Below are 24,859 nucleotides of genomic sequence, written 5' to 3' on the forward strand. Positions count from 1 at the left end.
GCAGAGAAAGGACTCTGCTCGATCGCAGCGAGAAAAGGCAGAAGATCAGCGAAATTTGCTGGGGGTGAGTTCAGCACTGGGGAAGTCGAAATCGTGATCAGAAAGTCCAGTGACCTAGGAACTGACACGAGGGGGGAAGAATGACAGTTTCCTGGGAAGAATGAAGGAGGGACCAGCAACAGAGTCAGGAGCAGTCGATAATGACAGAAAAGAAGAATGGGCGTAACGAACGTGTGGTTAGAGGGGGGAATTAATTATGTACTACCTACTCAGTAGGTATTAGATGAGACAACGGCGTGAGGGGGGGAGAAAAGAGAACAACAACAGCAGGAGAAGAAATTAGGCTGCAGGAAGCAATCTTACGGCCAGCACGGAGTAAGAATGAAATCCTTGAGAACAAGAAGAATAAAAAAAAAAAAAAGGGTCAATCATTCTTACTTCTTTTACCTCAACTTTACTTTACTTCACCTTGTATCTCCACTTCACCCACTGTTTCTTCATCCTCCTCTTCCTCTTCATCTTCCTCCTCAGGGCCTGATCGGATATCTTTCTACAGAGTACACTGCTCTTATTCTCCATCTCTACACAATCACTGAATAACTTATTCATCTATTTAGGTTAACGAATCTATTCCCCCATTGATATATTGGCAATTTATCGATTGACAATTAACGCTGAAGACTGAAAAACGTCTCTTAGCGGGTCTAAATGAGGATCTTCTTCCGGCACCAGAGCCACTCACAGCAAGAGCCGTCCATATTTATCACATTTCATTTTACTTCCTAAATTATGCAATATAGAATGAGAGGAAACCCGAAAGCCTATCCTGGATTATCGAGCATCAGGTCAGGGGCCGCCTTGGAGGATATGCACCTACATGCGCCAATCTATGCCATCAGGGTGCAATCTCCGGGCGAAACACAGGGGAACTTCAGCATGCTTCTCGTTTATTGGCCTTTCATGTCAAATTCCCGTTGTCTGTCTCCAGCGCGGCACTAACTACGGGCGACCTATAGTTACTGGATTCCTTTCTAGATCACTTCCATACAAACGCTAAGCGACACTTAGGCGACAGTTTTTATTTCGTCAATTTGTCCTTCAACTTCTTGTATCTTGTCCAACTTTTAGCCCACACTTGACACAAAAATTTTCAGAGCCTTTTCGCTAACTCCACAGCAATCTGATTCCGCGAAGAGGCTCCTTGGTGTATTCATCAATGATGATGGAGTCAACTGAGCAATGGAAAGGGGCTATAAGCCTACGAAATTAATATGTGCTAACTCGACCATATCATTGCAAAAGACTTATTCTTTACTTTTTTTCACGTATCTTTATGAAAGCTTGACTGACCTAATATCAAATATCAGGTTAGCCCTATTCTATTGTACTTCAAGGATGTTACTTCTCGAGAGCCTGTTATGGAAAGTAATGTGATGGAGACTCTTGAAGGGTTTACAGACTATATGATTATGTAGTTTTTCTGTGTATATTTATCATATCTCCTACTTTCAATCACTCTCTAACTCAAGTAATCTAGTCAGAGCCTTATCTGTTAAGATACTGTAGCTAATACCTTAGTAACTTGTTGTCTATAGTTAGTTAATACAAGCGTTGACGGTGTGTAGGCCAGACTGACACAAGGCATCCTTCTTTAAATCTGCCCACTCCCCCGCTCCCAGGCCAGCAGGAGAACAGTCATCAATCATAATTCGCATACGTATCGGCTTGGTCGATGCGACATAGGAAGAGAGAGGCGAAATCCGTTGATACAAAGTAACAGGTGTAGACTGCGAAAGTCCGCGGCCAACATGCAGTTCTCCACGTTGCCGTCGGGACCCGTGGGCGAAAGCACTCCGAGGTCCCTGATAGACACGAGGGAACGATCCCAGGCGACGAATTATCATAAAATGGGTTCCCCGGGATGCTAGCTAATTCTTACAATACAGGTCGAGTTGAAGTGTTACATTAAAAAAGCTTGCTCAGAGTTTAAAAAGCTCCTGAGCAAGGTTTTCATGCCTTCCTTCGGGAATTCCTTCATAATGTCGGCGCAAAAAAGAAGAGTGTCGAAGACCATCTCCGACATGCAGAGATAACAGCAGAGAGAGAGAGAGAGAGAGAGAGAGAGAGAGCCATATTTCAGTTATGTGCATACGATCACTAGCGTGATAACTTGGTTTTTGAGGAATCCGAGTTCAATAATATTTTGTGTTAGGGGGTAGACCCTCTCTCTGGTCATTTTTCTGGGGTTCGTGATGGTTAATATCTGATATTTAAGGCAACGAAGCAACACATACCAAAACCTTTCCGAAACTTTTGACAAGATCGACTTCATATTCGCCGTATTCTTTCTCACGGGAGCCCATCATATCAAAAGTTGTTGAGACATCGAAACCAATCCATACAATCCTACTACCGGATACAACCAACATATTCCTCGGGTAAATATCCTGGTGATGGATAAGAGCACCGTGTATCTCTTTAATACTCCGTACCATCAACTGCATACTGAAAGAGAGCATCGGAATAGTTCACGCAATTTAAACTTTCGGTATTTGGTAAGTACTCAAGCAAAATCACCCTTGGTTGGGATTGATCGATCATTGATGAAATGTTTAAGAGGCGGCGAAAAAGCTGATGGATCAATGTCGTTGAGCGAGCTACGTAGAGCTGAAAGTGAATTTGGCCAAGCATGAGGGCTTACAGCTCGGCGTTGGTAGAAACCCGGAGCGGATTAACCCTCGGCGTGGGTAGACTACCCACAGTTAGCTATCTATATTCTATACAGTGACAATCATCATCAACCAATAACTACCGATCGTCTAGTACAGAGTAGAAGATGACCTTTTAAAAATAGACTATTATATTATGTAAAAATAATAGTAACTAGTTAACTAGTTAACTAGTTAATTAATTAATAACTTATTAATTCGCCCCTAAGTCCAAAATTAGAAACACACACAATTTTGCAAAGCAATTCCTCCAATTGGTTATCCATTCGAATGCACAGCCACAGTCCCTATGCACCGCCCTACGTCACCAGCCACATGATCTCTGCACGGGAATCCAATGATGCCATCTCCAACTCACATTTGGGAAATACCCATTCTCGCTCCTCACTGATTTTTGGGCTCCTTGAAACGCTACCCACTTACGGAGTTTAATACTTCCCCCTCGGCAATAAATCTGCAGATACTCAACTTTCCCATCTGACATTACCGTTTCACTCCGCGCACCCAGCAATATGTCACGAGCCGGAACCTGGCTCAAGATGCTCGGAACGTAAGACAACAACAACAAAACACCATTGCTACTTCCACTTCTTCCGTGTCTCCGCCCGCCACTGGATAATGTCTGGGTGCTAACATCTCTCGACCAATCTAGCGGTGCCGTCATCTGTATTGGCGGCCCAGCATTGGTCCAGTACATCCGCCCAACAGACGAGGAGCTCTTCAAGCGCTATAACCCGGAACTCCAACGCCGGAGCATCGAGGACGGGGACCGTCGCGCCCGCGAATTCGATGAATATGTTACTCGGTTAAAGGAGTGGTCGAAGTCGGATAAGTCGAGTGCGTTCTTAAAACCAGTCGGGAAATGAAATGGTCCCGCGAGCTAATTGGCAGTGTAGTTTGGTTTGCGGCGCAGGAATATGAGGAGAAGCAGCGGGCTGAAATGGAGGCACAACGGAGCCAGGTTAAGGAGGATGCGAAGATACAGCGAGAGGAGATGCGCAAGGAGTTGCTCGGTGGGAAGTAAGTAGCGGGGGTTTCATTCCCCTTTTTTTTTTCTTTCCCTCGTGGGTTTGATATCCTTGATATCCGATTTTGTTCATGATCTCATTATTATCCTGTATTTATACCCCGGGTTGGGGGACATTTTTATGAAGAGAAAAGCAGCGTTTTTGCATAGGGTTGGGGATTGAACCCTTTGGAGTTTATATGTGGCGCTTACATGTGTTAGCAGTCGATGAGATACATATATGTATACGTACAGTCCAGACCTCGCTGCTCAGGGTAAATCAGTCAATATCCCTGTGTATTAAGAAGTTTCGTGGCTTCAATAATACTTGGATTCAAGGTATTCAAATTGGGGACGTGTTTCTAAGTATGCCAGTTAGCTAGTATTTATAGAAATGTACCTGCATATGATTCAACTCCGGTATGATTCTGCGTCCAGTTACCATCAGCCATCATATACTCTTGTCAACCTAGTTCCAATTCACATTGGAAGCTTGGAGGTCTATAAGAACTGTCCTGTCAATATGCACTACGCTAATCATTATAGGTACAAATCTAATATCATCACTTTCTCTCATTGCCTTATATCATCAATCAGATGATTTATCTGCGAGAACCAGCGCCATCTTGTTAAACAGTTCAGCAACCTCGTCATATCCTCCCATTTGAGCCAGTTCTTGAGCGGTTCTCCCATTGTCGTCCTTCCCATCAGTGGTCGCCCCGTGGCCCATCAGGAAATGCGCATCCTCCTCCAGCCCAGCCTCTGCGGCCATGTGAAGGGCAGTCTGGCCGTACATGTCCTTCGCGTGGACATCAGCCCCTTTATTAACTAGTAACCTCATGACATGGTGCTTGGAACCAACAGACTTGTGTAGTGCTGTCCGTCGGTAATCATCGCGCGCCTCGATCCGGGATCCGCTCTGAAGGAGGAATTCCACCATCTTTCGGTGCCCGTTGGCTGCTGCCCTGTGTAATGGCGTTTCTCCAAGGTAGTTGGTGACATTGATATCGGCTGATTTGGCTAGGACCATATCAACCATCTTGCGACGACCGCTTGCCGCTGCGAAATGTAGAGGTGCATCACCCTGCTGGTCCTGTGCTTCAGCATCGGCTCCCTTGGCGAGTAGAATGTGTGCTATATCTTCGCGCTCATTCAGTACAGCGCGGTGCAATGGAGTGGTGCCATCTTCGGTTGCGGTCTCAACGTTGGCTCCGCCCTCAATCAAAGCAGTAATTAGCTCCAAGTCGCTCTCCTTGCTGGCGATGTCGAGACTTGTCTGGCCCATTTTATCCGCAAAGTTCACGTCCGATCCTTTCTCCAGCAGCATGTAGATAATTTCCCGGCCGCGCTTGGTCCGATCCCAGAGCATGAGAGACAATAACAACGACACACCGAGCTCGCCATTTGCTGCGTTGATTTTCGCGCCCTTTTTGAGCAGGTACTTAACCGCCTCGATGTGGCCTTTCCGACCAGCTTGAAATAAGGGTGTTCCGAATTTGTCCCCTGCCCCTGCATCATTCGTATTTTCCGGTTGCAGTTCCTTGTCCGCGCCGTATCGCACGAGGCACCGCACGACAGGCAGATGTCCACGTCGAGCGGCCCACCACAGAGGAGTACAGCCGTTGTCGTCCGCAGCGTCAATGTCGATTCTATTTGATTCAATAAGCTGCCAGACTATTTCCACATTCCCCTTATCTGCGGCCCAGAGCAGAGGGGTTCGCCCCCGCTTGTCCCTCACCGTAGGGTCCGCCTTGGCCTTGAGCAGCATGTGCACTATCTCTTCATGTCCTTGTTCCACGGCGCAGGATAGCGGTACTCTCCCGCCCTCATCTTTGAGGTCTGGATTAGCTTTGGACTTGATTAGGAGCCTCGTTATCTCCACATGCCCTGTCTCCACAGCGTAAGACAACGGCACCCTTCCCCTGGTGTCAACGGCATTCGGATCTGCCTTGGCTTTCAACAGCAGCCTTACAATCTCCTGGTTCTCGTTCTCCACGGCATGAGATAAGGGCACCCTTCCATCTTTGTCCATCACAGCTGGGCTGGCTCCAGCTTTGAGGAGTAGCCTTACTATTTCTGGTTCTTCTTGTTGAACGGCATGGGATAATGGTGTCTGTTCATTGCCGTCAGGAATGTCTGGATCAATGTTACTATGCGCCAAAATAAGCTTCACAATTCCCTGATTGTGCTTCTCTACAGCGCAGAACAACGGGGTATCTCCACTAGAATTTGCCGTATTTGGGTCGAGATCCCCGCGGCCTGTGAGCAGCGTGACTATTTCCAGGTTTTCTTTCTCCACGGCATGGAACAGAGGCGTCTCTTCATCTGGACCTAGGACGTTGGGGTCAACGTCTCCGCGACCGAGCAGCAGCTGTACCATCCCCTGGGATCCCTTCTCGACAGCACTGGCCAACGGGGTATACCCTTCCGGATCAGGCTTGTTAGGATCCACATCATTCCGGTCCAGAAGAAGCTTCACTATCTCGTGGTGATCTTTATTCACGGCGCAAGATAAAGGAGAGAGCCCGTTGGGATGGCAAGTGTTGCATTCAACATCACTATAATCGAGTAAGAATTTCACTATCTCCTGATATCCTTTGTCAACCGCACAAGACAGGGGCGTCTGCCCGCTGGGGTCTAGGGAGTTAGGTTCACCCCCACGCGCCAACAGCATCTGGACTATCTCCTGGTGACCATTTTCCACCGCCCACGACAACGGGCTCTGTCCATTGCAGTCTGCGAGATTACAGTCCACATCCCCCCGCTCCAGCAGCCGGCGCACCACGCCTGTATGTCCGTTTTTGGCAGCCGCACACAGAGGAGAAAGGCCTTGCTTTGAATGTTGGGAGTTGATCTCCACATTGCCCGTTTCCAGTAACAACTGGACTACATTCTCATGACCTCCGTCAGCCGCCCATGCAATGGGGGTCCAGCTGGTTTCGTCGGTGCAGTTCAGGTTCACGCCAGGCGTTTTCAGCAACAGCTTTACTATCGTATCGTAGCCCTGGGTGGCGGCAAGGAATAGCGCTACCTCTAATTTGTCTCTGGGACCGGCAGCTGCAGATGCCATGGCTCGTTTATGGGGTGTGTTTCATTCGAATTCACGTGGGGGAAATTGGGTACCGCGGATCCAAATCCATGGACACAGGCCGATAATGGATGGTGGTGAACTTTTTTTTGATCGTTCACGGTTCTTCCAAGGTCAGCGAAAGATAGGAACGGATAATTCCTTTTAAAGGAAACGAAAACCCCCCCAAAAAGGGACTCGCTAGGGATTAGAATTAGACTAGTGTGCAGCTATCCTGCAAACTCTGTTCTTATACTCTTTGTCTCGTCTTCTTCGAAACTTGCAAGATCAGCAGCCACTAACAAGGTGACTTTGAGAAGATACGCAGTAGATAAATAGTTATATTCCAAGGCCCGCACTAGGGCTCGCCACGTGTGTCATCGTCACTGGCCATTAACTATTAACTAACTAACAGAAAAAAATCCTAAAGTCATGCCAGCAAGAAACAAAATCTAATTTTTAATTTTTTTTTTTTTCCCCTGTGGATGAAATTGTGAATGTGGCCCCATGGGATCGATGGATGGATACAGGCTTTGCCGGTTTGGGCAAAGCTATCACTACCCAAAAACTATATACATGCCTAATCACACGCAGACACACCCCTCAGACCTTCTTACCAAGGTTAATTGAGGGGAACCTGACTGCCAGGCATAGTATAGTTCCTGTCAAGTAAGCTCCTGTTCGTTCAGCGCTAGTTTCCTGGCCGTGGAGAGTTTCTTGTCGGTGCCGATGTCGATGTATAGAAGCCGTGTAAAGAGTAATAGCCCATCCCTCACAGATTACACCCCTGTATTCCTCTCTGCTTTTGCCTTTATGAAGCATGTATTCTAGTATATTAAACCACTTTCTTTGTAATAGCCAAGACAGACCCCTTTTGTGAGAAATCACAGACATCACTAGCCCCGCTTACTGGGATCCCCGCCCTCCCCAGCATCTACATACCAGACGAGAATCAGATCTCATAGGGTAGGTAGGTTGATACCTAGGTACACATGTTATTGTCATGCTTGTTCCATTGCATTAAGCAGTCTCCGTCTCTACCTATGGTAGCATGAGCAACAACAGCACTTCTCTAGGTGCAATTCACAGAGTCTACAGAGTAAGTACCTAGTCTAGATAGTAAGAAGTAGTTTCTGCAACATTAACCCGTTCCTTTCAGCATTGACGTGGTCCACTGATATCTATTGCAGGCTTTGGTTTCGGACGCACAAGTGCCCATCGTGCAGTTCTATGAACGCGTCTCCCCCTATTGGGAAATCAACCAAAAAGGCCCGGCTCGGGCTAATATACATACATCTTTCTGCAACTTTGGTTTCTCTTATCTTCATGGCTTCGTTTGTTGGGTATATTTACTCTTGCCTCCAACCATGCCTTGTCATAGGGACCTTGGATCAACGGGGAATTACAATTCTCGGGGCCAGTACTCCGTATGCGAAGTAGGGCTTTCAACCACGATAGTAGACATATGAGGGACTGCTATAAGTATTAAGGGATTTCCCTATTGTATTCCGCATGGTAGCTGGTAACTAGTTAACTATTTCCTTAGGTAGGTACATAGTTGTAGAACCCAGCGCTATTTTAGGAAAAGCGTACCGGCTAAACGCTATAAGGTTCAGGTTGACAGGCAGACCGTTCAATTAAATCTGGATTCTCAAGATTGTAGACTACCTACCGAGAATAATATCAAAGCCTGTACAATTTTCCTACTTTCCACGTGGGAGGTTATGTACTGGCTAGGTAATTAAGCGCGCATAATGATAGGCCGGCGAGTACAGCACGAGAATCACCAGTTTCCGCTTCTCCCTGAAGCCCGATCCGTGGGATCCGCGAGGACCATAGGTGGCTTATGATGCACTATCCATATATAATAGTTGAAGAATGCTTGTCAGCTATCTCTCACCTACTCCGTACTGAGGCAGAGGAAGTGTGGCTGTCCTTGTATGAAGGTCAGACAAAGAAGAACGGGTGCGACTCTTGGGTTACCCTTTTTGGATGCTCGAACACGGCAGGGAAATTCCCTTCCTGGTCGAGAATCAGTAGTCCGGATTTCTCGACCCCTTTTGAAGCATGTCTGGATTCTGGAAGTACTCCGTATTATAAGAACGCTCCCTCTCTTCCAGCCCCTCATGCATGATTGGTGCTCGAATTGATCGTTGCCTGTTCCCAAGAAAAACCTAAAATAACCAGGCTGGGCGCTGCCAGTCACGTGTTGCCACCCCGACCGAACCGAAACGCCTGTAATCTCCAGAAGGCGGGCGGCGATTCATCACACCTTGTCAGCTTCCGTTTCTCTTTCTCCTCCTCCTCCTCCTCTCTTCTTTGTATCCTATCTTATCCTCCTTTCCTCTCCTTCCCCAACAACCAGCATCCCTCCATCTTTGAGTCATCTCGCTGAGCGACCGACTTTCCCGCCTCCCTTCCTTTTTTCGCCCTTTTCTGTTGTTTTCCCGTGACGAACTGCCAACGAAGCCTACCACTCGCCAACTACGTGGCCTCGCGAACCACCTAATTTAACGACCTAAAGACCAAGAATATCCAGCCTCTCGTAATAACACCATGGCTGAACAACCCTACGATCCCTATATCCCTTCTGGCTCCAGCGCCCCCAGCGGCAGCACCGCGCAAAATGGCGACAATAGAACACGGGAAATCGACAAGGTGAGCAGCCGATTTAGATACCTGGGGTGTCGTGTTGCGAGATATCTCTGTCGCATTTCATGGTCTTGAGATCTTCGAACTGAAGGCTCTATTTTCTCAACCATTTGAAGACGCTACTTGGATGATGTTTGCCTGCGACGATGCCCCCTTTAATTTTGGTTCCCGAATGCCATAATAGCAACGTATTTCATTGCGAATATTCACTAATCCCTCCTCCGTTGAACAGAAAATCCAGGAAACCGTCGACACAATGCGTTCAAACATCTTCAAGGTCTCCGAGCGCGGCGAACGTCTAGACTCTTTGCAGGACAAGACCGACAACCTGGCCGTGTCAGCCCAGGGCTTCCGCAGAGGCGCCAACCGTGTGCGAAAGCAAATGTGGTGGAAGGACATGAAGATGCGCGTATGCTTGTTCATTTGTATCATTCTGCTGCTTGTAGTGATCATCGTTCCTGCTGGTAAGACCCACTTCTCCTCTGAACTACTTTCCTCTCACCAGGAAGGAAAAAAAAAATATACTGATATAGATTTTCCTTCTTTGCTCTAGTTGTCACTACCACGAAATAAGATATGAGAATTAGCGAAAGTCATGTTTTTCTCTCGATAAGTGGATGCGAGTTCCACGTGGATTCTGCGGGTTAAAACCGTTGAAGCTCTGTTTTCAGCCTCTCTAATACCTTCTGTGCTTTTGTGTTGGGCGTCGACTCCTCTTGTTCTCACGAATTCCGCCATGTCTTTGCGGGCTTTGGGCGCTATGAATTGATCTGGTTCTTTCGAATGAGGGCTATGTATGCCACACGATTCGTCGACGGTGAAGATGTAAATGATACTCTGGTGTTTCCCCGTGTGTTTTGACTATGTTATTGTTTGTGTTTCTTTTTCCCTCTCTTATGTGCCTCCTTTCTCTCTACCTCTATAATGAATGTTTCCATACCTCTATCCTCTTGAGGGTTTCTGCCTACCTTAGCAGATAATACCAGTAAAAAGCGAGCGGTCGGAGCCGATCGGATTCCACACGTGGTAAGGTAAGACTGACAGGAGAGCCCTTGGACAGTGGGTTTAATTAGCAGAAACGATATCAGATAATGAAAACGACCCAATGCAAAAGGGCTCCAAGGCTCCATCCACACGAGTCCAACGAGGGACTGCGATTCGTCGAGACCCCAAGAGTGGACGAGAGCGAGAGGGGCGTTAGAGGGAAGTAAAAATAAAAAGAAGAGAATAGACGAAATGAAAGATCTAATCTGATCATCAGCACAGCAAACCTGGGCAAAATTCCTGCTGCAGCGAGATATTTTTAAATTCCATCAATTAGGATTAGATTGAGAAATTACATACAGTGATTTGACATGAGAATTTCGGATCTGCTGGAAGAATCCATTTACTTAGTACTTGCTAAAAAAAAACCCTGCAGAAGTCGATAAAATTACTTGGTCATTTATGTAATTCAGTTTTGAGTCACGCTTTCCGGCTCCGGACGCCGAAAGTCGCTCGTAACGATTTGTACCTGATTTCTCTCTGTCTTCTTTCCCTTCTCTAGATCTTCTTGTTCTGACTTCCTGCACGCCAGCGGTTGGGTTGCTGCTCTTACATTGAGAAAAAAAAAAAGAATACATCAGATCCCTGTGCTTTCTCCCCTGTTAATCCCTCACCTCCCAACTTGCAGCGTCATTTTTTTGTCGCCTGCAGGATTTGGGGTTGCAAGCCGATACCAAAAAAAAAAAAAAAAAAAAGGTCCGTCAATATCTGCAGTGGTTTAAATAAATATTCCCATTTTTTTTTACCTTCCCTGTTTCTGTCTATTTCTTCCCCTTTTTAGGAAGAATCAGGGAAAAAATAAAATCGCGCTGCAGCCCAGGTTGTGGCCGATATCGATCTGGGCGAAGCAGTGCGGCAAATTCCTTGCAAACTCAACACCGCCAACCAAACCCATTTTTCCCTCATAGTGACTCCTCCTCCAACACACCCCCCTTTGTTTTTATACCTCGTCTAGCCCCTCCCTGACAATTCCTCTCTTGGAATCTCCTTCAGATCCTTTTTGTCCCGAGCAACCACCGCAGCTGCCGCATGTTGGCTGGTAAGATGTTCTCCCTTCGCACCGCTGTGCGGAGAGCTTCCACCAGCAAGCCCCTCCGAGCGTTCTCCGCACCGCACGTCGTCTCTCTCAGGGCCTCTGCAGTTCCGTTGCTGCAGGGCCGCCACTATTCCCGAGCCTCCGATTCGCACCTGTCGTCCACCCGGTCCACCGTGGTTCAGCTGCTGAGCAACATCGGCTCCAAGCGTGAGGTCCAGCAGTACCTCTCCCACTTCACCTCTGTTTCCTCCCAGCAGTTCGCTGTGATCAAGGTCGGCGGCGCCATTATTACCGAGCACCTTGAGACCCTTTCATCCGCCCTCGCCTTCCTGAACCATGTCGGACTCTACCCCATCGTCGTCCACGGTGCTGGCCCCCAGCTGAACCGCATGCTCGAGGCTGCCGGTGTCGAGCCTCAGTTCGAGGATGGTATCCGTGTCACTGACGGCAAGACATTGGCTCTTGCCCGCAAGCTCTTTATGGAGGAGAACCTGAAGCTCGTGGAGGAATTGGAGCGCATGGGCGTGCGCGCTCGTCCTCTCACCGCGGGTGTCTTCCAGGCCGATTACCTCGACAAGGAGAAGTACAACTTGGTTGGTAAGATCAACGGTGTCAACAAGAAGCCAATCGAGTCCGCCATCGAGGCTGGTTGCCTCCCCATCCTGACCTCCATGGCTGAGACCCCCGATGGTCAGGTCCTGAACGTCAACGCTGATGTGGCTGCGGGAGAGTTGGCGCGTGCCCTTCAGCCCCTTAAGATCGTCTACCTGGCCGAGAAAGGTGGACTTTTCAATGGCGACACCGGTGAGAAGATTTCCGCCATCAACCTCGATGAGGAGTACGACCACCTGATGACCCAGTGGTGGGTGCGCCACGGCACTCGTCTGAAGATCAAGGAGATGAAGGAACTGCTCAGCGATCTGCCCCGTACTTCCAGCGTTGCCATCATCCATCCCGCCGACCTGCAAAAGGAGCTCTTCACCGACTCTGGTGCTGGAACTTTGATCCGCAGAGGCAACAAGGTCCACACCAAAACCGCCCTCTCCGGGTTCGAAGACCTGGGTAAGTTGAAGGATGTGCTGGTTCGCGACCGTGAGGGTCTGGATGCCCGCGCAACCGTTGACCGCTACGTCGAGGGCCTCAAGGAGCGTGACTTCAAGGTTTACTACGATGAGCCTATGGAGGCCCTGGCCGTGGTCCTCCCCCCCCAGCAGGACGCCGTTTCCCCCGCCGCCCACCTGGCTACCTTTACTATTACCAAGGCTGGCTGGTTAACCAACGTCGCCGATAATGTGTTTGCCGCTATCAAGAAGGACTTTCCCAAGCTTGTCTGGACTGTGAAGGAGGATGACGAGAACCTCACATGGTTCTTCGACAAGGCCGATGGCAGCTTAAGCCGCGAGAATGAGGTTCTCTTCTGGTACGGCATTGAGAGCGGCGAGGAGGTTAAGCAGCTGGTTCAAGAATTCAACCAGCACGGCCGCCAGATGTTTGGCGATATTAACCTCGAATCGCGTCTGCACCGTGCTGCCCAAGCCGCTACCAACATTGGTAAAGGGTTCGGTGCCAGCGGTGCCTCCGCTGAGCAGAAGCGTGCGTTCTCCTCTGCGAGCAATGCGCTGCGCGCTGCTCGTTCTGGACGCCCTATGGTCCCCGTGCAAACCGTCCGAACTTACGCCACCACCAACCCCAACCCCCCTCTCGGTGCGAAGAACAACTCCAACCCCAAGCCCTCCAAGGTTGCTCTCATTGGAGCTCGTGGCTACACCGGTCAGGCCCTGATCAACCTGATCAATGGTCACCCTCAACTGGACCTGCGCCATGTTTCTTCTCGCGAGCTGGCTGGCAAGAAGCTGCAAGGCTATGACAAGCGGGAGATCATCTACGAGAACCTGAGCCCCGAAGATGTCAAGCGCATGTCCGCCAATGGTGAGGTCGACTGCTGGGTTATGGCTCTGCCCAACGGTGTCTGCAAGCCATTCGTCGATGCAGTCGACCAGGGTGCCCAGGACGGAAATGTCATTATTGATCTGAGTGCCGACTATCGATTCGACCCTAAATGGACCTACGGTCTGCCGGAGCTTATCAGCCGCTCCAAGATTGCCCAAGCTACTCGAATTGCTAACCCAGGCTGCTATGCTACCGCTGCTCAACTCGCCATTGCCCCTCTTGTTCCCTACCTCGGTGGACAACCCACCGTCTTTGGTGTTTCCGGATACTCTGGTGCTGGCACCAAGCCAAGCCCTAAGAATGATGTTCAGAATCTCACGAACAACATCATCCCCTACAGTCTGACCGACCACATCCACGAGAGGGAGATCAGCGCTCAGCTTGGCACTTCCATTGCCTTCATGCCCCACGTTGCTGTCTGGTTCCAGGGCATTAGTGTACGTTCCCGAGGTTTTTTTTTTTTTTTTTTTTTTTTGAAGTTCTGTCAATGATGCTAATAATCTGTCCAGCACACAATCAGCATCCCTCTCAAGGAGACCATGTCCTCCCGGGATATTCGCAACATCTACCAAGATCGGTATGCCGGCGAGAAGCTCGTTAAGATCGTCGGTGAAGCTCCTCTGGTGAAGAACATCTCTGGCCGCCACGGTGTGGAGGTTGGTGCCTTTGCCGTCCACTCCAGCGAGAACCGTGTAGTGGTATGCGCCACCATTGACAACCTCCTGAAGGGTGCCGCGACCCAATGTCTGCGTAAGTGCTTTCTATCTACCATGACCCTTCAACCAAACTAACTCTAGCAACAGAAAACATGAACCTTGCCCTCGGATACGGCGAGTACGAGGGTATTCCTCTTGAATAGATTTTTTTTAGCGTTTGATATATATATCTAGCCTCGTACCAAACTGGTTGGTCTAGTTGAATGGTAGGTATGTGAGATAATTCGAATCAGGGTCTGTTTTTTTATTTATATTTCTTTTTTTTTCCCCTCCTTCCTTTTTTTTTTTTTTTTTTTTCTTTTTGTGAATCAAAGAAAAAAAGATATTTCTCAGTGCCCACTCACCTAGTTAATTTTGTGCCTTGTCTGTATTGCTTTAACGCACCTGCTCATACCCTATGTGCGGCCTCCTGCATCGCTATGGGTTCTAGGATTCTAAGAGTGACGTTTTCTAATATCTTAGGAAGCTCCATAGTGAACATACTTTTCTTTTCTTCTTTGCTTGGTTACCTTTGCAATTTTCAATAGACACAACACCTCCATAGCCTCGTCTGTTTCGCACTGCCTATTTTCTTTGGTTTAATTCAATCTGCTTGGGCGAATATTCTCGGCGCTGATGAACCTGGACTACCCAAGTATAGAGGTTGGAAATCAAAAGTCTTCCTTTTATCCTTTGAATAGGGCCCTGATTTATAGTCTCCTTTTTGGTGCCTTCTTTTCTTGTCCCTTCCTACTACTCCCTAGTAGTAGTTGGGTAGCTTTTTTCTCTTTTACAGGTATGGCATGGGTCAGCGTATCACCGGTCCGGCTTGCTTCTTGCTTCAAACTTCAATTCATTAGGTCAGATAGGTAAATGCAGATCAAGATCAAGTACATATTATTCTAATACGCATCTTTAGATACCTATAGCGCTCGCTCCTCATAGAATTCCCTCAGCTCATGGTGGGCAAGAGGGCAATGGGCAGAAAAATACCCTCTCGGTCTTAAGAGAGCCTGGAGGAATCCATTACTTACCCTTTCTGCCACTCCTTTTACCTTTGATCTCATCTCTCCCTTCACAAACTTGCCCTTCTCTTTGACTTCTCTCGATATCCAACTCTTTTTTTTACCGTTCGAATTACTGGATAGGTCGAAACTAGTGCTTTTATAACGAGCTTGATAGGTTTCGGCATAATTGCCTCCAACCCCGTTATTTGGTTGTCAATTAGGCTTGGGATCAGTGAGTTTGGACTGCTTTCTCTGATTCTTGCGGAGAACATTCCTTGTCTATTTCATTCATGACTTTGATGATTGACTATGAATTCTTCTTCCAAGGTGAAGTTCGAATCGCCGTTGCTGATAGACGAGGATCTATTCAGCTACAGAAAGATAGCTGCGAGAGAAAGACATCAAGAATATCTTAGGTCAACGATAACTTCAAAATGTTCTATAGCCATGAAAGTATGTCAAGACATTCTGCTAGTCCGATTTGAGGTTTCAACAACGACGACTAAATACGATCCACTCGTCCGCTCCTAGTTCTCACATCCCCAGAGCATGGAGTAGCCACAGTATGGTATGTAGCTCCTTCTGCCAGGCCATTTAAACTTAGGACTGATGAATCGTGCCTCTGTAGGCTTGTCGCAACGTTGGGGTCGAAATCTATATCCAGACGACTCAATCGAAAAACGATATTAGATGTTGACGTCCCCAAGGCATGCGGTGTGATTATAGACCCAGTTGCGCCAATGGCATTGAGGCTCCAGAGTAACTTACTGTACGTATTCTTTCTATGCTCAATACAAGACCGGGGGGATTCATGACTGACTGTATCTAGGTACGGAGTCTCTCGAGTTTACAGCCAGCAATGCGGATACACACTGCTAGACACGCAAGCAATGCACGATAGGATGAAAACGATGCTGAAATCCATTCCTGCAGGCGGACTGGACCCTGCTGCAGGGAAAGCCAGGTTTGTGGTCCTTACTGTTCTCTCAATTGTTTACCTGGAAGTGAACTGAGTTGTACTGCTCCTAGGCCTGAACAACTCGTCCTACCCTACGATCCATCATTCCTACCGGAGAATAACCTCCCAGGGCTAGGATTGGATCTCTCAAAACTGAACATAGTGTTTGAGTCGAATGCAAGCCAGCAGTCAAACGTATTCTTGCCGGGAACCCCGGATCTAAGCCAGTCTGCGTTTTCGGGGATCTCTAGTCTGCAGCTGGATCTGGACCTGCCTTCTAATGACCAAATTATGGGAGGCGTGGGAGGTTTTAGTTCCGAACCTGACATTGTCGGTGCCGCTCAGTCAGGGATTGATTTCGGCGGGATGTCAGGTTCCATCTTCAATGAGGAAGCGGGTGTGCTTTTCCAGCCTGACTTTGAGTTTGACGAGGATGGAAATATTATTGAGCTTGGGGGGAGGCAGCACCATGAATCAAGAACGAACAGACATGTCAGCGAGGCACGCCAGGCAATAGCAGGTAATATGGATGAGCTTTCATTTGAAGATCAGGTAAAGCCCTTTGCTACAAGCAAATATACAACATGGTCTAACTTTGCTTCCGCTCAGCCTATGCTTGTTGGCGATGATATAGAAGTCCCAGCGGCAAAATTGCAGGCTACTCACCCCTCGACTCCTAGGCCAAGAGGAGTTTCTATCTTTGAACCGGAGGAAGAAGAAGAAGAAGAAGAAGAAGAAGAGAAGCCAAACGAACTAACCATGCGTCAACGACAGAGAGCTCCCAAAATCTTTCCTTTAGATAACAATCCCACACTACGCAATTCCGACCTATTGCACATGAATGAAAATTACCTAAAAAATATGGCTTCAGCCGCAAAGCAAAAGCAACAGAATAAGATACCAACTCAAGCAAAAAAGAACGCAGCTTACTGGGTCTTTCGAGCTGGGGTTGGATGCGTAGGTGCCGGTGTGGGATCAACTCATATCGTACATCCATTGCATTTGTTCTCTGGCGATGAGCTCTACGAGTCCCTGGTTCCGACTACGAAGAGGAACAGTCGCAAGCGTCCATGTGAAAGTGGCGAAGAGGGTGGCGGGAGACGGGTTCGTTCAAAAGAAGGAGACGAAGAGAACATAGCTAGGGGAGAAATAGAAAATAACAATCTTTGGAACGAGGTTGGTCGACCCAACCCACATACAACCAGGCGCTCGTCAATGTGGGTATCTCTAACTTCGTGTCTAGGAAGTTGAAATTGGCCGCCACCCCTCACCAAGCTTGAAAGATGGCAACTCTTCCCTAATGCCATGGAACATCACTGCCTCTATCCAAAGCTCTCGACATGAGACCTCCGCCGCCAATATCCTCCGCGGGCTCGGAAGCGTGGGCGGGCCCTCCTCCTGTGGTATTCCCGAATCCGCAGGTTCATTCGAGAGAGATGTCGGTCTTGCAGGGTTCAGAAGATCGCGAAGCCGTTTAACAAGCGCGAGTCCTCTAGCTGGACGTGGCTTCCCATTTGATATGGACAGAATCAACAGCCTATTCAGCCCAGGTAATCAAGAAGAAGACCTCGATAGACTCGAGGGTTTCGATCTCAGCAATTACCTCGAACCCGAGAATGTGATGGGTAGTAACTCGGTCGTCGACGGAGCAGGTGCAAGTACTTATACAAGCCAGGTTGCGCTTCAAAGCGGTCTTTCTCAATCATCCATGGACCAGGAGAGCCTAAATTTCCTTGACTTTTTAGCTGCCAAGATGGATTCGCTGAAAAGTGCAGAGGATGTGGAACCTCACAGCGATGCAGTCACTACTCCTCCTAGAATTGCCGCGGGAAAGAAAGAAATCACATTCTCGACTCTCCTACCTACTCAGAAGACGTCGCGCACGGTTGCCACACACGGCTTGATGCATGTTCTCGCCCTGGCTACCAAAGGGTTCCTTTCAGTCCGCCAGTCCACGTACACCGATCAAAGTAGCGAGGAACATGGTGTGCAATACGAGTACGGAGAGATCTTGATCCGTCTGCCCATGGTGTAGGCCAGGCTACCTTTTCATATTGGGTTTTTTTTTTTTTCATTTCGGGTTTTCTCTACATATTGTCGTATTCAGCATCATTTATGGTCTGATTTAAAACAGAAAAAAACGTACTCTGTCTTTCACATGGGTTTCTGTCTCATTTCATGCGTTCTGTGCGGAGTAAGTACATTGTCGGCGTCACTCTGCCGCTACAGTAGTCAATAGACAAGGATGTAATAATTCGGCTCTCTCTATCTTTAAATAACTTCCCGATCGTTCAGTAGTTAATCGTCAGGAAATACTTATATAGGTGGTTTTTTTTTTTTGGTTAGGTATGTGGTAAAACCACCGTCTGTGCAATTTGGATTCAGATACCCGAATGAAAGTAAGTACAGTATAGTAAGTAAAGTAAAGTATGTATGGTAACTAAATAATACAACCGAAAGATATCCCAGCCTTAAATTACTGTCTAATATCTATATCGATATAGATATAGATATAAACGCATAATTTTTATTTCAAAATCTATTCTCCTACTCTCAAGGATGATTGAGGAGGGAAATCCAAATGAGTGACCCCTCCCTCCTGCGCTCTCTCCACCTCACAGACCAAGCCCACCCACGCCCATAATTGGGCTGGTTGGAGGAAAGTTCGCGTGGATTGTGGTGGCTGAGTCCCAGGCGAGTTTGTTGAGCTGGCGGGGGATTTGGGTTTAAAGTGGTGAGTAGAGTAGAGTAGCAGCAGCGAGTATTATAGATCTATATATATATATATATATATATATATATATCTATATAATATATATACTCGGTATATACGGAGTATTCGCGATATGAAACTGGAGCTAGTGAAGATGAAAAAAAAAAAAGGAGTGCTGAAATACCACGTATTCTGTTGGGGGAAATAATTCGTGCCAATCGACAGGACAGCTGGTAAATTTAGGTTGTAAATGTGGTGGTGGTTCAATACCATACCGGAATTATAACCACATCGACTGGATCGATCCTATGGCGTATTATATATCTACAACTATTGCTTGAATATCTTTCTGCCCCTAAGTTTTAGGTATGATTATCATCAGAGTGAGAGGAGGGCAGGAGAAAAGAAAGTGCGATCAAAATTACGCAGCTGGTAAGATCTCGTTCTGACAGCCTCGCGTAACTTAACCGCCACGGTCCGTCTCGTCTCGTCTTGTCCTCGTCTCGTCTCGTCTCGTCTTCTGCCACTTTCCTTTTCACTTTCCCTCCCCCAAGTCGTCCCAGGCGTGCGTGTCTTGTCCTGCTCTTCTCGTCCCTCTCATCCCAGCGTCCATCGCCAGAGACATCTCAGTTATCTTCTTTTCCAAGTCAGGGACTCCCGCCAATTCTTCCACCATCGATTTATTCGCTCCTTTCGTCGTGAACATGGGTCGGACGGTCGACCAGGAAGTTCACGCGGCGTTTGTCGAGTTCCGCGCCAAGGAAGACGATAAGGTGCGTGACTTTGTATTTCCCGTAATATTTCAGCAAACGACCCGACACCACCACCGTCACTGACATACAAACCAACCATCGTCTATTTCCCCCCTTCTTAGTGTCTTTCCGTCCAATGTATCTACTGCCAGCAGATCCGCGCAAAGAACACCTCACGCCAGAAGCAGCACCTCCTCGAGTGTCCTGGTCTGCGCGGCCATACCAATCCTCCCCCTCAATCCCAGTCCACCCAGTCTGCTCCCAACGGCATCACTACGGCAAATGGATACCCTCCGAATCCCAACGGTGCTGGTGCGGCGGCACCAGGCGCTGGCCCAGGCCCGGGTGCTCTGTCGACGCCCACGGCCGCCATGATGTCTAACGGGGTCAATCCTCATGCTACTCCCATGCAAACTCCCCTGCAGAACATGTCCAGTCGTGCCTCGTTGCCCACCTCTGGTCCTCCGGGAGGTTCTTCGTCCGCGTCCGCTTCCCAGCAGGCAGCTCGCAGCACCCCCAAGGCAAAGCCAAAGAACGCCAACTCGAACCTCCCCGCCCCTCCTCTGGATGACGTCCATGCTGCGTTTGTTGAGTTCCGCGCGAAAGAAGAAGACAAGGTAAGACACGGTATCCCGGGAGTGTCAAGAAAGGAAAGAAAGAGGGAAACATGGCCTAACGGAAATAGTGTCTCTCCGTGCAGTGCATATACTGTCAGCAAGTCCGTGCAAAGAACACCAGCCGACAGCGTCAACACCTCCTGGAATGTCCCACCTACCTCAGTGTCATGAAAGACTCCATTCCCGCCAACAACCTTCTCCATACATTTCCCGAAGGCGATGTGGCGCGTTCGCTGCAAATCCCCGCGCCTAACCTCGAGCTGGACTTCCGCATGAGCCTCAAGATGAACCCGAAGGTCGCCGTCGGACCGAGCATCTGGGGTCAGAGGGATTGGGTCACATTCATCGGTGGTCAGTGGGCGGGCAGATGGGGTAAAGGTGTTGTTCTGGTAAGCTTTTGCAACTCAAAAAAAAAAAAAAAAAAAAAAAAAAAAGGCCCGATCGAGTATCAACGTTCTAATTGTTATTAGCCTGGCGGACAAGACTCTCAGGTGATGACCAAGGATTCTACCAGCCTTCGAGCAAACTTCGTGTTCCAGACCGCGGACGAGCCTCCGGCATATATTGTCGTCAAGACCACTGGATGGTTGACAGGTGCGAAGGATGTGCTTGACAAGGTCAACGACCCGGGGATGGCCGACTCGATCAATCCCAACTCGTACAAATATCGCGTCAATCTTAGCATGGAAACCGGTGATGACCGCTACACTTTCCTCAACACATTGATGTGGATTTGCAGCGGCTGCCGCAGGGGTCATGAAGGTTAGTAAACAGCGTTGATTCTCTGCAGTAACATTTTTTGCTCACCAAGCCTAGTCATCTTCGATGCATTCCGCATCAATTAGTCTGCTACGATATTGCAAGTTTTTGTGTCGGTTTTCGAGCGAGTAATAATTGTTTTATGGGGTAAAATTGTTCTCTTTGTTCCTGTATCTTTTTATATTGGGGTGAATTCTATATGTTTTGCGACGTCTTGTCATTCTGGAATCTATCGGATCGCAGGTTGATGCCTCATCACAAGTCTACCAAATGTTTTCCCCGAACATTGCCGATGTTCATCTTACTTATGACCTTTCCCTTTTGTGATCTTCTCTTCTATCTCTACTCCCGCTCTCGTCTGAGAAGCTATTTGATTTTTTTGAGGAGCAAGAATGTGAGTTCCTAGTCCCTAGTCGCTAGCCATTTTTTTTTTTTTTTTTTTTTTTTGTTTCCCTCCATGTTGGTGCTTGATTGGTTTTGATCGAGGCAATGAGGGATATATCCTGTACCTTTATTTCAGAATGGACAACCAACTCACTATCACTGTTCGTGTGATTGTAGATGATTACTACAATATATATTTTCTCCAGTGTTGTCTACTGTACCACAAGTCAGGTATAACAGTACTGTATTCGTACCCTGTACAAGGTCCAATACAGACTAACTAGCTGGGTACATATACATGTAAGCAAAGTTAGATACCGTAACAGGGAACAGTACCCGCGCCAATTATATACATACCTATGTACGGAGTAGTACGTACCTTAGATGAGGTAGGTAGTTTAGTTACCTTACCTCCATTGCACCGCAAATAGCAACAACAGCAACAACAACAACAACAAGAATAATAAAAAGGATGTAAGTAAATAAGCAGTCAGACCAATGAAAATTACTAGGTGGAGAGGTACATTACCTGAGTAGATGCTTCTGCACGGAGTACTTGTCTAGTCTATGTATACATACATAGTTAGGACTCCGTACCGCTGGCCTTTGCAAGTGCGCTTTACTACGTACATACCTAGGTACTAGTTACTAGTTACTGGACTTGCAATAGGTAAGAGATACTACTACTACGACTACACACTGCTAAAGTAATAATCATGCGCAGATAGGGAGTTGAGAAAGATGCTGGGATTTAGTACTGTAGAGTAGACCAATCTGTTTGACTTTCGCGGTGGAGAACCCTGATTGATTGATTTTCATATGTACAGTATAGTAACTATGGTCTGGTCTGGTCATGGGAACTATAGTTTAATTTAATTATATTATATCAGGATATATTACATTATCTAAGAACTTAAATGAGTCAAGTTGACGATTTAAAGTCAGAGTAGTAGAGTAGTGGTAAAGTAGTACTACTATCCATGATATCTATTTATAAATCTGTTTATGAAAATGTGCATTGATATACCTACCCTGGTTGTATTCAAGGTTACAGACTACTAGTAAACCTCATAGCTTGTTCTAATTGTATGATAATAAAATATATTGAGTGAAATTAATTAATTTCACTGATTAGTATGATATGCTGATTGATTCATAAACCATGAAATATATGATTTTATAAATATAAAAGATTTGATCTTTCTTGTCTTACTCCTAGCGTACTTAAAAACCTGTTAGGTGTTAGTCTTCATCTATCGTGAGTAGACAGAAATGACTCGCCTGTTTCGGTGTTCCCCTCTCCCATACTTTTGCTGCTGCTGCTCCCGCTTTGGATCGCACTGAGAATCCCGTCCATGTATGGCGCACCGCTCCAATTCTGGTGCGTGAGCACGTCGACGCCGAGTTCCTTCTCGCGCGCTTGGACTAGGCGGACGTATGCGAGCATTCCCTCGTCCTTGAATGCGCGAGAAAGCTCTGTGGTGATGGTGGCGTTGGAATGTAACCCAGCAAGGGAGATTAATTGCAGAACGAAACTGTTGATGAGTTTCTAATTAGTTCTGGTACAGTGGAATTGCATTGCAGAAAAAAAGTACACTTACCCGTGTTCCGCTAGATCCCAGATGAACGACTTGAGAGATTCCGCAGTAAAGCCTTGTCCCATCCAGTTGAACGACGGGCTCAGGTTGTAGACGAGTTTCTTGCCAGGGAGTGTAGCTCGCACATCTCCTGCGAGTTTTGCAGCTTTGGCAACATCCGGATCGCCGGTTTCAACCCACAAGAGGTCTGCGTAGGGTCCGAATTCCTTGGCTCGCTTTGTGGCCGCAGGGAAACCGGCACGGTAGTGGTAGAAGCCCTCCCTGGTGCGGGAGGCATCGCAGGACCAAACCACAGGAGTCTTGGTGTAGTCACTGGCCAGATCCCTTCTGCGGGAGATGGACAGGTCTGGGTTTTCATTCACATGCTTCTTGTACGTATCTCGGACGGTTTGGGATGCACCTTCAGCTTCGAGGTGGGCGTCCACAGCTACCAGAGGGGTTAGTGTAAGATCGATTAGAACGTGACAAGCTACAAACCTTCATCAAAGGTCACAAGCTGGTGCTGTTGCACCCAGGCCAACTCGAAGGTATCAATCTCTGCCGACGCAGCTCCTTCTCTCTCCATCGCTTGCAGGGTCTCTGCAAGAGGCGCGACGTCCTCTGCAACCCCGAGGATGAACTCGTGATCTCGTACGTCGATAGCGCTGCTGATTAGTCTCCCACTCTCAGAGTCGGTACGAGCAATGACAAGGTTCTCAACACCCATCATGTCCCACTGAAAACGAGCCGCAACAAGTCTGTTGATGTGCTCTCCCATTGGAACCAGCACTTTACCGGCCAGATGGCCGCACTTTTTGCCACCGTGAAGCTGATCCTCGAAATGAACGGCCGCAGCACCGTTTTCGGCGAACAGCTTGGCTAGCTTCAGGACAGCGGACAGTCCTCCATGCCTAGAGTCTCTTTAATTAGCACTCCCCTTGGGCTGGGTGGAGTAAACATACCCAGTGTCTCCATCTGCAATGATCGGCCGCATAAAGTCGGTATAGGGAGTGGTCTTGCGCTGTTCCGGAGTCATTTTCCGCCGCGAATCCCATTGTTTCCGATCATGTAGCTGTTGAGCTTTGAACAGCCGTTGGACTTGGTTTGGGACTGTGTTGTAGGGATAATCTCCAAAATCCGGGGACACCTCATTGGTAGTCGTTAGAAGAGATGAACAGGCCCAACCGGAGATATAGAGAGCTTCCTGGTTGGGAGCTTGCTGTGTCATTTGTACGGGATCAATTGCACCCACTACAGACGAAAGACATTAGCAGCGGAACAGAGAACTATTCAAGTTAGTAATCAAACATACTAGTGTGGACGGGCTTGTTTTCTGCAGCTCGCTCATTTAGTAGATTGAAGAGCTTCCTCGCCATCAAGGAACTAGGATACGACTGCTGCAAGGTTCCCCGTTTGCAGACCACATCGGCAGCTGAGTAGGGCCGCCTGATGCCCTCAAAACGCGGTGTCTTCCACCAAGCTTCCACATCCTTGATCTGTTGCTCATACAGGGCATCCTCTGCAGCTCCCACTTTATCAGCTGTTGATAAGAGTTGATACGAATCGCCTGGCAACGAAGTCGAGACGGGGGGTTGGACGGGAGGAAGTGATGACGGCGACATCCGAGGATAACCGCACGTGAAAGCGCGCAGGACGAGGCGCGAGGGACTGGACGCTGTCGAGAAGCGTCGAACAATTCGACAAGGAGCTGAACGCAGCATCATTCAAATCACTAGAAGAGAAGTCGATAGTGAAATGACCGACATGCAGATAAAGGGAGAAGTTTTGTCGGTGGGACAACAAAGGACGAGGTTTATCTCAGCCGGTGATCTTCCCCCAGCCGATGCAGCGACCTCGGTCTGGGGATGCCGTTTCCCCGCAGCACACGGTGTAATCGCTTATTAAACAGCGAA

General features: G+C 47.9%; 8 protein-coding genes across 8 annotated transcripts; 5 read left to right on the top strand and 3 right to left on the bottom strand.

Moving 5' to 3' along the window:
* Positions 1–2,098: 2,098 nt before the first annotated feature.
* On the bottom strand, positions 2,099–2,801 carry P175DRAFT_0503669 (uncharacterized protein). The gene is made up of 2 exons (XM_040897681.1): positions 2,295–2,801; positions 2,099–2,240 (listed from the first exon to the last, which is right to left on the bottom strand). The coding sequence occupies exons 1-2, from the start codon at positions 2,502–2,504 to the stop codon at positions 2,193–2,195; spliced, it is 258 nt and encodes an 85-aa protein (XP_040750243.1). The 5' UTR covers positions 2,505–2,801; the 3' UTR covers positions 2,099–2,192.
* Positions 2,802–3,241: 440 nt separating this feature from the next.
* On the top strand, positions 3,242–3,753 carry P175DRAFT_0442815 (uncharacterized protein; the record flags this gene model as incomplete). Its single annotated transcript, XM_040894137.1, has 3 exons — positions 3,242–3,279; positions 3,382–3,566; positions 3,626–3,753. 3 exons carry the CDS (start codon positions 3,242–3,244, stop codon positions 3,751–3,753), a joined length of 351 nt encoding a protein of 116 aa, XP_040750244.1.
* Positions 3,754–7,272: 3,519 nt separating this feature from the next.
* Positions 7,273–7,779, bottom strand: P175DRAFT_0335847 (uncharacterized protein). The gene has a single exon (XM_040892864.1). It carries the CDS (start codon positions 7,694–7,696, stop codon positions 7,406–7,408), a length of 291 nt encoding a protein of 96 aa, XP_040750245.1. The 5' UTR covers positions 7,697–7,779; the 3' UTR covers positions 7,273–7,405.
* Positions 7,780–9,147: 1,368 nt separating this feature from the next.
* Positions 9,148–10,174, top strand: P175DRAFT_0335866 (SNAP receptor SNC2). The gene is made up of 3 exons (XM_040892865.1): positions 9,148–9,460; positions 9,687–9,918; positions 10,008–10,174. Exons 1-3 carry the CDS (start codon positions 9,359–9,361, stop codon positions 10,025–10,027), a joined length of 354 nt encoding a protein of 117 aa, XP_040750246.1. The 5' UTR covers positions 9,148–9,358; the 3' UTR covers positions 10,028–10,174.
* Positions 10,175–11,338: 1,164 nt separating this feature from the next.
* argEF (bifunctional acetylglutamate kinase/N-acetyl-gamma-glutamyl-phosphate reductase) lies at positions 11,339–14,503 on the top strand. Its single transcript, XM_040894830.1, has 3 exons — positions 11,339–13,921; positions 13,994–14,234; positions 14,288–14,503. The coding sequence occupies exons 1-3, from the start codon at positions 11,528–11,530 to the stop codon at positions 14,341–14,343; spliced, it is 2,691 nt and encodes an 896-aa protein (XP_040750247.1). The 5' UTR covers positions 11,339–11,527; the 3' UTR covers positions 14,344–14,503.
* A 1,117-nt stretch (positions 14,504–15,620) lies between these two features.
* On the top strand, positions 15,621–18,297 carry P175DRAFT_0463954 (Rad21/Rec8 N terminal domain protein; the record flags this gene model as incomplete). The annotated part of the gene is made up of 8 exons (XM_040894831.1): positions 15,621–15,639; positions 15,718–15,754; positions 15,815–15,955; positions 16,016–16,150; positions 16,216–16,636; positions 16,703–17,320; positions 17,388–17,544; positions 17,596–18,297. 8 exons carry the CDS (start codon positions 15,621–15,623, stop codon positions 18,177–18,179), a joined length of 2,112 nt encoding a protein of 703 aa, XP_040750248.1. The 3' UTR covers positions 18,180–18,297.
* Positions 18,298–19,346: 1,049 nt separating this feature from the next.
* On the top strand, positions 19,347–21,089 carry P175DRAFT_0335988 (DUF3237 domain-containing protein). Its single transcript, XM_040892866.1, has 4 exons — positions 19,347–19,630; positions 19,732–20,226; positions 20,295–20,615; positions 20,697–21,089. Exons 1-4 carry the CDS (start codon positions 19,562–19,564, stop codon positions 20,991–20,993), a joined length of 1,182 nt encoding a protein of 393 aa, XP_040750249.1. The 5' UTR covers positions 19,347–19,561; the 3' UTR covers positions 20,994–21,089.
* A 1,407-nt stretch (positions 21,090–22,496) lies between these two features.
* On the bottom strand, positions 22,497–24,830 carry P175DRAFT_0503677 (methylisocitrate lyase ICL2). The gene is made up of 6 exons (XM_040897682.1): positions 24,259–24,830; positions 23,909–24,197; positions 23,445–23,857; positions 22,971–23,394; positions 22,651–22,904; positions 22,497–22,601 (listed from the first exon to the last, which is right to left on the bottom strand). The coding sequence occupies exons 1-6, from the start codon at positions 24,668–24,670 to the stop codon at positions 22,594–22,596; spliced, it is 1,800 nt and encodes a 599-aa protein (XP_040750250.1). The 5' UTR covers positions 24,671–24,830; the 3' UTR covers positions 22,497–22,593.
* Positions 24,831–24,859: the final 29 nt, after the last annotated feature.

This window comes from Aspergillus ochraceoroseus (assembly GCF_002846915.1).
Source record: "Aspergillus ochraceoroseus IBT 24754 chromosome Unknown P175scaffold_7, whole genome shotgun sequence".
Lineage (NCBI taxonomy): Eukaryota > Fungi > Ascomycota > Eurotiomycetes > Eurotiales > Aspergillaceae > Aspergillus > Aspergillus ochraceoroseus.